Below are 12,339 nucleotides of genomic sequence, written 5' to 3'. Positions count from 1 at the left end.
ATATTATACTATATTCTCTGCAGTCAGCCTCATGGCTATCAGCTTTCTACCATAGGTGCTTCATTCTGTACACGAGGACATCCCCTGAAGAGCTATCATTACAATGGACATTGTGCTGTTCTCCTACATCTTGTATACAGTCACTGGCCATGTTCCCGCTCTGTAAGAGACCGGCCATTCCGTGACCTGGCCAGGTCCCGGAATGGCCGGTGTCAGAAAAGATCATCCCGCTACTGCAGTACTGGCCAGATGATCCTCACTGCCGCTGAATTTGGATGCGGGCGCATCCATGTACGCCCGCATCCAAATTACCCGCTGCACACAATGGAGCGTGCGGCCAGAGCCACATGCTCCATTGTGTGAACTTACAGGTTTTCTGCCTCTGCTATCAAATGAATATCGGCTGCAGAAAACTAACATGTCAGTTTTTTGCTGCGTCGCTAAGGAACCCGGCTGGAGTGTATACCATGTGTTTCCCTCAGGTGCAGCACTACGTAAGTACCCTAGAAATCATGGTTGTTGTTACAACGTACTTACGTAGTGTGAACATAGCCACAAAGTGCACATATAACTATACCATACAGTGCCTTAGAGCATGTTGGACAAGTATAAGAGTCCAAATAACTGTGCTATGAAGTGCCACCACCATACACTAAAAAACTATAATGCTGTACAGTGCCATTGTATGTAATGCCACATAATACCTAACAAAACAACCATTCACTACTCAACAGTAGTCTACAGGAGTAATAGTAATATTGGTATACCATGTCTAAATACATGTACTGCTATTATACAAATAACAATTGGATTTGTGGTGGTCAAGTGCCTTTGGTGGTGCCCCCTTCATCTGGGGTAATGAGTGCACCTTTAAGGCAGGCCTTAATATATCTTTTTGTGAGAATAACACCCATGACCTGTCAGTCAATAACCTCTCCTTTGGTTTCTCCACAGATCTCGCTATAGATGTCTCATCTGCTGATCTGAAATACGCATTAGAGGGGATTCCAGGGGTAGGCCAAGTTTCTATACTTCCAAGATCTGGAAACTGCAGAGGATACACATGGCAAATAAAGTTTTTAACAGCTACAGGATACCAGGCGCTGCTACAGGTATATAAGCTTCTAATCCATTGATACTGTAAGCATATCAGAACCATTTTATGGCTATTTGATCTGCTTGTTCAGTAGTATTTCGCAGTAGTATCAAGTATATTTCTTATTCAACTTTAAAAGAAATATCAGAGCTGGCATTGTTAGATGTAACAGACCTTAGGCTGGTCCCATGCAGGTGTCCCCTTTGGAAATCAGCATCTGTGGCCTGTTCCCAGCCAGAACTCCCTAGTTACAACAATAAAAGGAAAAACATATGCATTCATGGGCATCCCTTTTAATCCGTTTTTCCATCGACTTATCCATTATAAAAAATTTTTTTTTTTGAAAAACGGATAAAAATGGATGGACACGAATGTACCTGTTCTTTATCCGTTTTTTGCAACAAAAAAACAAATGGAAAAAAAAAAAAACAAAAACGTAGTGTGAACCCAGCCTTAAAGAAAAGGAAAACACAAAAGTAAAATAGGCGTAAAACGCAGCCTTATTTTGGCTCTTATAACATAGGCAGCCAGTTGCCCCACAGCCAGGTTGAGTTTTGTTAGGAGAAGGTTACTTTACTGAACATCACAGAAGTACACAGCATTCCAGGTAACACTACTTCAACACAGGATATTAAGCCATGTCTCTCTTGTTTAGGTAAACAGTTCTAAGGTAACCGGTGTGCAAGCTGCAGTGTCCGCAGTGAAGGTGACCAGCGGAGGTCTGTTTCGTCGACATCTGCTTGGAGATTTAGTAAGAACACTCAACAAAAATCCACAGGTATGGGACATTTACATTACGTGATACAGTACATCAGTGATACATATAAGGTAGTAAATTAATAAAGTACAAACTAGTATTGGTAGACACATTGCACAAGTTGACAAGGGGTCTGGAAACTCACCTGTCAGACATTCATTCATACAGTATCTTGTACATATGCCATACATTTCTATAGTTCGGAAGCCAATTTAATCCTTTGTAATAGAAGTTTCTGCAATCTTCTACCTTCCTAAATAAGAATTTACATATGAATACAGGAGGCAGTTTGCCTGTATGTTATGTTTATTTATAGTGGTTTGAGGTATGCTTGGTTTGTATCAAGCTGGATATCAAATATTTTTAAAAATATTTCTTTTATGCAGCTGCAGCAGCCTAGTATTACCAGAGTTGAAAGGACCATGGAATTTGTATTTTCCACCCTAATAACACCAGCCTGTAACCATCCTGACATAAGATATCATTTTTGATGCCCTGGGCCTGACAGTACCCAACTCTTTCTAGTACCACTGGTGTAAAACTTTGCCACTTAACCCCTTTTGGGCCAGAGACAATAGGCAGCAAATGAGTTTCCTTATTACTTATTTCTAACAATACTGTTGTGCTTAATACTTTATAGGTTGAAGTGTACATAAATGGGATCCCTTCAAAGTGTATCGGAAATTGTGACTACACCTGGGACGCAAAACAAACACCAGTTATCTATTCAATTAATAAAGGTACAAAGATTTATCTACGATTGGAATAACAATTCAAAAAATCTAATCATCTATCAGATCATCTAATCATCTTTACAAATAAGGGTTTGGCCATTATCACTCTAATGTGTACGTCTACCACAATAATGTGGCTACAATTATGCAATTTTTAACTCCCACAATTTTTTTTTCTTAGTTGTCAGGGGAGGAAATGAGTTTTTGGTAATCAACGGGACAGGACTTTCTGGCAATACCGGCAATGACACAACCTATGTGACAATCGGAGACCTTACATGTAGCATTGTTTCCAACACTGGTAAGTTAAACTGCGCAAAGTAAAGTAAAAAAATAAATAAATAACATTAAAGGAGCTGTCTCAATAAAACCCCACTCCTTAATATATATATATATATATATATATATATATATATATATATATATATATATAAATGGGATGTCTTGTTGAGACAACCCCTCTTATGATATTGACTGGTATTATTTGTTCAACGTGACTCATTTTGCTCCGGTTTGGTGTCATATAGATACTGAGATACAATGTCAGGTTCCGAAATCAAGCGCTGGAACATTCCCGATCATTGTGTACATTGCTGGACTTGGATACGCAGTATCCCGTGGAGGAAACTTGACTTATACTTACCAGATCGTTGTGTCTTCCATCACACCATCATCTGGAAGCCCTGAAGGTATTTAAGTAGATCTGTTATGGTCTTCATAGCAGTCTATGCCCACTAGCTAAAGGAACAACTGGAAATTAGAGATGGAACCTGTAAAGGGTAAAATTGGTAAAAAAATGACATAAACAACAAGTTATATAATGACTAGTCTTGCCTCTTTGCATTACTCTTTTTAGGAGGCACGTTAGTAACAATTCTCGGCTCTGGATTTGGTGCTAAGTCAGTGGTAGAACTGGATGGCAGTGAATGCGCTGTGGTCTTTGCCAATCTGAGTATGATTAACTGCATCACCTCTGTGGTAAGTCAGTGTTATGGATGTTGTATCTATATTGTTTGTGCTGTTTTTTACGGAACATGTTATTATATTATTATTGGAGGGGGTGCCCTAATAAAGTACATGGACTGGGGTTATACGGATAAGACAATACATTCAAATTACCATATAAGTCTTCAGCAATCTAATAAGTAGAACCATGGGGCGTATACAAGTGAGAAAAATACAAACATTAAAATGCGGTCCTATATGATAGATGTTATTTTTTTCAGGGACTAGAAGGCAGTGCTGATGTCCTTGTTTTCACAAATGGATTCAATGGAACCTTGCAGAATGCCTTTAATTTTACCTCTGTCATGGCACCAACCATCACTGGAATCAACCCAAGTACCAGTAGTGTTTTGGGTAATATAACCCTGACCATTTCTGGCTTTGACCTTAAGAATAAGTCAGTGGACAATATTGTTTATCTTGGGAATAACCCATGTCAGCTCCTAGAGTGGACGCCTACTGAAATAACATGTCTTCTGCCTGCACTTCCTCCCGGGAAGTATAACGTCCTGGTAAAAGTTGGAAACTGGGGATTTGCAGTATCCAGGTATTTATGATATCTTTGCTATTTGGTATCAGTTGTCTTTCTTTCTGACAAGGTTAACTTGTTGTGGATAACTATAATTATTCTGAATGTCAACTAATAAGAGACTCATAGTGGACAGAATAGCACATTGTCTACATATAACATTTTATAGCTGTAGTATCTATCAGCAGACATTACTAGTTGAATTTACTGTTGTATTTACTGTAAACACTGATACACAGTAGGTAAATGCAAAATCATACACTACATCCCTTATTAAATAAATGTGAGTTAAGTTTTTAGGGTTTCTTTGGGTCAAGTTTTTAAAATCTCAGAAAGACTTTTTGCAATTGTGTGTAACTTGTTCAACTACTCACTTCCCAGCTGCAATGTTGTCATCCACAGTTTGCTAAATTCACAGCTTAAGGCGCTATTACTCAAATCGATTATCGTCCGTATTCGGCCGATAACGACCGTTACGGACGATAATCGTCTTGTGTAATAGAAAGCAATGCTCAGCCGACATGAACGATGTCGGCTGATCATTGCAGTCGTTTGTCAAAAGTCAAATGACTAATATAGTAATGATCTGCAGTCTTCTATCTGCTATGGGATGCCCAGATGATCTAGCGATCCCCCGGGCACCCCCCCCCCCCCCATACTCATCCGCTCGCTGACAGCGCTTGTTTGCTCCTCTCTGTCGCCCCGTGTAATAGGTCCTATAGGGTTGTTAATAGGGGTTATTGGGTTCACACTGAGTTTTTGCAATCCGTTTTTTTCCCTCCATTTTATGTAAAAAAAAAACTGATGAAAAAACATGCATTTGTGGGCATCTGTTTTGATCTATTTTTCCATTGACATCCATTCTAAAAAAAAAAAAAAATGGAACAAAACGCATCAGTTTTTTTAGTGTACACAAAAACGTGGTCAACCACATTTTTGTGTGCGCTAAAAAAAATTTATGCGTTTTGATTCATTTCTTATAGCTGAGCAGGTCAAAACGGAAACACACAAAAGCATCCCTTTTTTGCATAAAATGGATGAAAAAAACGGATTGCAAAAATGCAGCGTGAACACAGCCTTAGGGTATAAACCCACACACCGTATAAGCAGCGTATTTACTGCTGCGATACGCAGCAAATACGCAGCAAACACGCAGCAAATACGCAGCAAACACGCAGCAAATACGCAGCAAAAACGCAGCAGATTATATCTAAATAACTGAACACAGCATCAAATCTGTACCAACAAATCTGCTGCGTATTTGCTGCGTATTTGTTGCGTATCTGCTGTGTATACGGTGTGTGGGTTTGTACCCTTACACTACTTTTTACTGCTCTATAATGTCCTCCACTCATAACTTAACTAGAAATGCTATGCAACTTTCTCAGTGCTCCTAGAGTTAGGATTGGGATTGCAACTTGAATCTCATTTATACCTGCTCAAAATGTACAGGAGCTACACATGTACATTCATGGGAATCTAACATTGAGTATTAGCACAGCTGCCCATCAACACTTGGCTTATAGCTCACTTGTCCATCAAGGCCACTTGTACATTGAGTCTGTGTATGTTTTACTACTGAAAACCCTCCTTTGCTCACAAATACTGATTGTTATCACCCAATCTTATTGCTACTGAATCAGCAGAAACAGCGCCACCATTTTCCATGGGCTGTGTCTGGTACTGCAGCTCATCATCATTCAGTATACAAGTCAAAAAACACTGATTCATCTAAATACATCAGTCATCTGTGGACATATCACCACTTGCTTCTGTTTTGTTGCAGCATGCACAATGAAACATCCGTTGAATATATTCTGGAAGTGAACAGCATTGTCCCCCAATATGGATCCCTGTATGGAGGTTCTCGAGTGACAATAACCGGATCTGGGTTCAGTGATGTCCCAAGTAAAAGTAAAGTGTTAATAGGTAAATTATCATTCGCATTTTTTTAGAAATTCCATCTAGAAGTCATATTTATATCTGTTCCTGGAAAAATGATGTGATAAACAATGTGGCCCCATTACAGGGGTTGTCACATAACTTTCCAAAATTACTAACTTGCCTGGTATATCGGCATTCAGTAGTGGATTATAATAGGGGCGTTTCGGGCGGCAGCCCGGGGCCCTGAGCTCCTGGGGGGCCCATGACCACCGAAAAAGACTTATACTTTCAGTGGTGTACTCTCTCCTGGCTACACTTCCGCCATGATTTGCAAAAAATCACTGTTTTTTTAATGGCAATTTTGCACAAATCAGGACATCATGACATTATCTGTCCTGTACTATGAACGCCAGGCTAGTGCTGCCATAGTTACAGTGGGGTGGGGGGCAGGCTTGGTGAACAGCCCGGGGCCTATGGTAAAGTTAATCCGCCCCTATCGGCATTGCTTATTATATGATGTTGGTGTTTAATGAATGTTTCACATTTTATAGATGTGGTATTATATTTATAAATTTGTTATATTCTAGGCTCCCTCCCATGTAAAGTCTCTGACAGTTCAGCCAAAAAGTTGATCTGTGTTATCCAAAGTGCTGGTACCGTCTATACGGTAACAAATCAGGGAAAAGATTCAGGTAAGTACAATATCCTGCTAGTGCCATATAAAACACTGATCATATAAACAAAGTGTGTACCAGCGTATTGATATTATGTGATTGATTCGTAATTACTGTATTACAATGCTAAAGATAGGATAAATGTAGACCAGAGAGGCACAAACTGTGGACAATATATCGCCATAGAGCGTACTATGCAATAACTTTGGTGCACTTGACTAGAAATGTAAGAGTTTTCTCTTCCTTATGGCTCCGCTTAGCGTTACATCACTACACATGTGCTAAGCATTTTTGAACATCCGGAGGCTTTGTATCCACAACAATGGTAAAACATTCAGATTACACAGATATAACCTCATTGTTTCCCTATAAAACAAAGGACCTAACATAGAAGGCTGTGACTATGTGCATAGTGCACAGTAATACAAGAGTAATAATTCACAGGATAAGCCAAGAGTATTAGCCTAAGGACACACAAGTAGTATGACACCTAACCAACAAGGTCCTCAATGTACGCGATGGGACACTGCAGTAGTACTCTAAGGTTAGAACTACACACAGACTGTTTCAGGGAACTTGGTCTAACCGTCAAGACCGTAGTTGTAACTTAATATAGTAGTTAAAAATTAAAATCTCAATACAGTCTTAGTGTAGCCTTGCACTTAGTTTTACAACACTAGTTACATTTGCAGAATTCTTAATATTATTAATGCAAAAAAAGTGGAATGCTTGCCTATGGTAGCCAATAATGGTGCTGTTGTCAGGAGCTCCTGGGTTGGTTCTTGTGTTTTTGGCTGGCAATAAACAGTTCATACATTGATTGATAAAATGATATAATATGTTTATTATACATTTTGCTTTGATAAATGTGTGTATTTTTTATTTAGTGTATGGCGTTGGTTATGCTTGGTCTCCGTCAAACCTGGTCGTAGCTACAGGAGACACCGTGAATTGGAACTGGCAAGCCCTGCCTTTTGTTCTGGGAATTGGATACAGAGTGTTCTCTGTGTCAGATCCTGCCAACACTACCTATGATGGCATTTCCTTCAACAGTGGGGCTCGTGTAGCATCAGGTCTGTATCTACTTTGGACATCTAGTTGGCGTTTGGGCATTGTAGTACTTGAGGTCTCCAAATGCAATATCACAGTAGCAGGAGCTGAACCTCTGGCCCTTTCACACTTACCCAGATTCCCTTGTACAGAATCTTTTTCAACAAATGTATATCAATCTGCTCAGCTCCTTCTTCTCTATAACATGATGCCAATAGACTAGATAGCATTTTCTTGCTGATAAGTTCCCTAAAGGGATCTTCATAGATTGCTCAAAGTGGGGTTACAGTTACATAGCAAAAGGGTACTCCTGAAAATCAAACAGAGTGTGCTGTGGGATTCAGGTCTTTATGAAATATGTAATGTTGTAGCCACAGGCCCTGGACCTGGCCAGAAGCCTGTGCAAGCCCCAGGAATACAATGGACCTGGCCAGAAGCTTGTTCAGGTCTTAGGAATACAATGGACCTGGCCAGAATCCTGTGTAGGTGCCAGAAATACAATGGACCTGGCCAGAAGTTGGGGCAGGTCCCAGGAATACAAAGGATCTGGCCAAAAGCCTGGTCAGGTCCCAAGAATACAATGGACCTGGACAGAAGCTTGTTCAGGTCGTAGAGATACAATGGACCTGTCCAGAAACCTGTGCAGGTGCCAGAAATACAATGGGCCTGGCCAGAAGCCTGTTCAGGTCCCAGAAATACAGTAAGGTAAATCTTCTTTTTAATTGCCTTTGGAAATAATCCTTTCTCAGAGGAAATTCTCTTGAAATTGTTCACTATCCTCTTAGATAGGACTTAGGTGTTCCCGGGGATGGTTATGTTCTCCTGCCCATCTAAAATGCCTTTTAATCTAGGGGCACTTCTTTGAATGCTGAACGCTTTGGATTGGCTTTGTTGGGTTGATCATGAGTGTTTATGTATTTTTCAACACTTTGAAAGCTTCTGCAGTAGAATGAAATGGCTAACATTTTTGTTTTCTTTCTTAAAGGTGTCTTCTCATATCAGTTCACATCTCCGGGTATTTATTACTACAGCAGCGGATATATTGATGATGCACAGACAATACGTATGCAAGGAGTGATCAATGTAATCCCAATCAGTGACCAGAGCAGCCCAGTGAGTGTGTCTGTTGGAGGAATAAAGGCCATCTATGTTCCTGGTAAGTAAATCTACTATACTGGTCTAGTGGGGAAATATGCCAATATTGCCATTGGTCAGTATCAGGGACCAACTGACAGACAAGGTACATAATATTTATGGGGGGCTATGGGCATGGTCACTGGTCCAGTGTGGTGTTCAGGTTTTCGTTGATTCACTGGCTAGGCTTCATAGACTTAGGGCCCTATTACACGGGACGATTATCATGCAAAAAAATTGTTATATCGTTTGAATTTAAGCCATAATCATTCCGTGTAAAAATCATTCGTACGTCATTGATCGTTGATTTAGATCTAAACCTAAAATTATTGTTAATCGTATGCTAATCATTCGCTGTAATTCCACATTCGTTCGCTCAATTTCGGCATTCTTTCACTAATCGTTCAGTGTAATAGCACATTATTTTGCTGGGATCAGAAGGAATAAACGATCATAGTAACGATTGCAATAATGATCGTAGTAACGATCATAACTAACGACGATCGTTCTGTGTAATATGGTGAACAATTTAAGGTTAACGATAAACAATCTCGCTTGCGATCATTTATCGTTAGTCATTAATCGGTAAAAATCGCTCTGTGTAATGGGACCCTTACTATAGAGTCTGTCCTGTGCAGCCACAAGTGAGATGGAGAAAGAAGCAGTTAGCCAAGCTCTTCTTCCTCCTTGTTCTAAACGGTGACTGTCTGAACACCCAGACTCTCTTTAACATGCCAAAAGATTTTTTTTTAATGTACCACTAGTGTCTTACTAATAAAGTATAGGTACCATTGAAACAGCATTGTCATATCTTTATTCTCACAATGTTTCCACAGCTTCGCCTCCCACCACACCACCAAGTGTCTGTCTCTCGCCCAATCCAGTGTGCCCCCCCTTACCACCCAGTAACACATCTATATGGTTTGGATATTCAGGATGTTATTCTCCAGTTATTACCAGCATTACACCAAATTCTGGAACAATCCATGATGCTATAACCATCAGAGGAACCGGGTGCAGTAACATTACTTGTGCCAACCAGGTAAACACTTTATCCATCAGCTTTATTGTAATGTTATAACTGGTGCTGACAGTGATAAATGACATACTATAGAACAGAAAATAGTAAGAGTTATTATATCAGTTCCATATATCGGTAGATCTGCCTCTATTTGCTAAAGACTCTTTTTTTTGTCATGTCTTTCATCTTAGGTCTCAGTCGGTTCCTATCCTTGTCTTGTGTCTTCCTCTGACGAGAGTTCAATAACATGTAAAGTGGATTCTCAGAACACAATGGATATTGGGGTTGCACAATTGGTCTCTCTTACAGTAAATAACCTGGGCAATGCCATGAACTCTTTAAGAAATGAGATGGAAAGGCGATTTGCCTTACTACCCCATATAGACTATATCACACCCGTCAATGGGTCCATTACAGGATCTACCAGGATTACCATACACGGCTCTGGCTTTGTGAACATAAATGGCAGCATTGCGGTGTCCGGGATAAGTTGTAACATTATATCTGTAAATTACACAGATATTATTTGTGATACTCAACCTAGTTATCCCCGCAGCGTTGTTGTTGCAGTAACAGTGAAGGAAATCGCTGCCCAGTGCCTACAATCCTGCAGCTTCACCTATTCAAGTGCACTTACACCAGTAGTATCCAGCGTCTCCCCAACTGTAGTCCGAGACGCTACCACAATCTACATCAATGGACTCGGCTTTGGAAATGATGTTAATGATGTTAATGTTTATGTCGGTGACATAAAATTAAATGTTGTAGGTGTCAATGACACAGATATAACATGTAACATAGACCCCATTCCAGCCGGAAATTATTCTGTCAAAGTTATTGTACTAAGTAAAGGCTTGGCTACTGGGACTTTCACTATGAACAGTCCTGCTGAAGCCACTCTCCTGACCCCTTCCGGAAGTGTGTTAGGTGGAACTCTTCTACTCATACAAGGAAATGGATTTCATCCTATTAACACCACTGTGCAGGTTGATGGTGTACAATGCCAGACTACAGCAGTTACTTATAATAGTATCCAGTGCATCACTCCTCCCGGCATCACTGCTAAAACTGCTACCGTGATCATCCGTGTGCCATCTGCTTCTTACCCATCACTCAGCTTCTCCTACTCAGAGGCCTTTACTCCAAACGTAACTTCAGTTCTTCCCACTACAGGTAGGACTTTTTTCCAATAATTTTTTGATGTTATATGTCACATAATGTATGTATGAGCCTTTTATATGGTTTCGTCATTGCCAATAATAAGCCCCTGTAAAACACCTCTAATAGGAAATAGCTGTGGACCTGCATTTCTACCAATCTGTTGGGCTTTAGCCATCCTCTGGAACAGAGTCTAAGTGTTTCCTGGGTTCTCACCCATTATCCTACTCCTGGATGCAGAAGCTGTAGTTCCTTGCCTAGAAGTTGCAGGTTTCTTTCAAATAGTGGTCTTAAAGGGGTTGTCTGGTGGTCGGCCTTTGTTAATATATTGCTGCTGGTGCATATAAAAATATATGTTTTGCTTACCTGTCCGCGTTCCCTCTGTGTCCTCCTTTGGTGTCATTGGTGTACCCCGCTGAATGCAGAACTTCCACTTCCGAGAGAAACTCATCTCGCGAGTGATATCCTGCTCAGCCAATCACTTCCCGCGGGGCTGTCCCATCCCAGTCAGTGGTTGGCTAAGCCTGCTGTCACTCCTGAGATGAGTTTGTCTCAGAAAGCTCTGCAGTCAGCAGGGGACACCAGCGACACCAGGGGAGGACACAGAGGGAGCGCGGACAGGTACCAGCACCACCAGCAATATATTAACAAAGGCCAACTGGTGGACCACCCATTTAACATGGTATTTGCTGGCCAGGGAGAAACCAGATGGGGCCGGTGTGTATTAGCAGGGAATCAGGCAGAGATGGTTAGTCAGCAAAGCAGGTCCTACTATGGACAGAAAATCATATGTTGGTGAGACTGAGACGTGGTCAAATACATGGTAGTCAGGGCAGGTGGAACAGGTTCAGGTCAACAGTCTGGGTTAGAAATAGGAAAGTGAGTTCAGTAGGGGAGGGTCATGCAGAATTGGAAAATGAAGAAACAGTCACAAATCAGGATACACACAATATGAGGGCCAGGGCAGTAGACCCTTTCTAGGAAAACAAGAAAACAACAATGCTTAGGTACAGGATGTTGGAAGAAATGAGCTTAAAGTGTCGCTGTCATTATAACTTTCAAAATCTAAATCAACAGTAGATGTGATATGTGAGTGCTCAGATGGCCTGGGAAACACAGGACTTCCTGTTTTCTTTTTGACTGTTGTCAGAAAACAGGAAGTGCCGTGTTTTCCATAAAAAAAAAAAATGAATGTAAATTGCAAACTTTATATACTGTATCTACTGTTGATTTAGATTTAAAAAGTTATAGCGACAGTGACACTTTAAATAGTGCTAGACAAGCATAGGTGGGGACA

At 40.5% G+C, this 12,339-nt stretch overlaps 1 protein-coding gene across 1 annotated transcript in view; it reads left to right on the top strand.

Moving 5' to 3' along the window:
* Window positions 1–12,339, top strand: part of LOC138784114 (fibrocystin-L-like) — a 93,508-nt gene that overhangs the window by 34,675 nt on the left and 46,494 nt on the right. Inside the window, exons 25-37 of the mRNA XM_069959630.1 lie at window positions 955–1,112; window positions 1,752–1,874; window positions 2,494–2,593; window positions 2,769–2,888; window positions 3,115–3,276; window positions 3,444–3,565; window positions 3,814–4,139; window positions 5,908–6,050; window positions 6,593–6,697; window positions 7,567–7,752; window positions 8,715–8,885; window positions 9,700–9,905; window positions 10,076–11,057. Of these exons, the coding sequence (XP_069815731.1) occupies window positions 955–1,112; window positions 1,752–1,874; window positions 2,494–2,593; window positions 2,769–2,888; window positions 3,115–3,276; window positions 3,444–3,565; window positions 3,814–4,139; window positions 5,908–6,050; window positions 6,593–6,697; window positions 7,567–7,752; window positions 8,715–8,885; window positions 9,700–9,905; window positions 10,076–11,057 (2,904 nt within the window). The remainder of the gene's footprint in view (window positions 1–954; window positions 1,113–1,751; window positions 1,875–2,493; window positions 2,594–2,768; window positions 2,889–3,114; window positions 3,277–3,443; window positions 3,566–3,813; window positions 4,140–5,907; window positions 6,051–6,592; window positions 6,698–7,566; window positions 7,753–8,714; window positions 8,886–9,699; window positions 9,906–10,075; window positions 11,058–12,339) is intronic.

Source organism: Dendropsophus ebraccatus, chromosome 2, assembly GCF_027789765.1.
Source record: "Dendropsophus ebraccatus isolate aDenEbr1 chromosome 2, aDenEbr1.pat, whole genome shotgun sequence".
Taxonomy (NCBI): domain Eukaryota; kingdom Metazoa; phylum Chordata; class Amphibia; order Anura; family Hylidae; genus Dendropsophus; species Dendropsophus ebraccatus.
The sequence above is the reverse complement of the archived record's forward strand: the minus strand, read 5'-3'. Positions and strand labels throughout refer to the sequence as shown.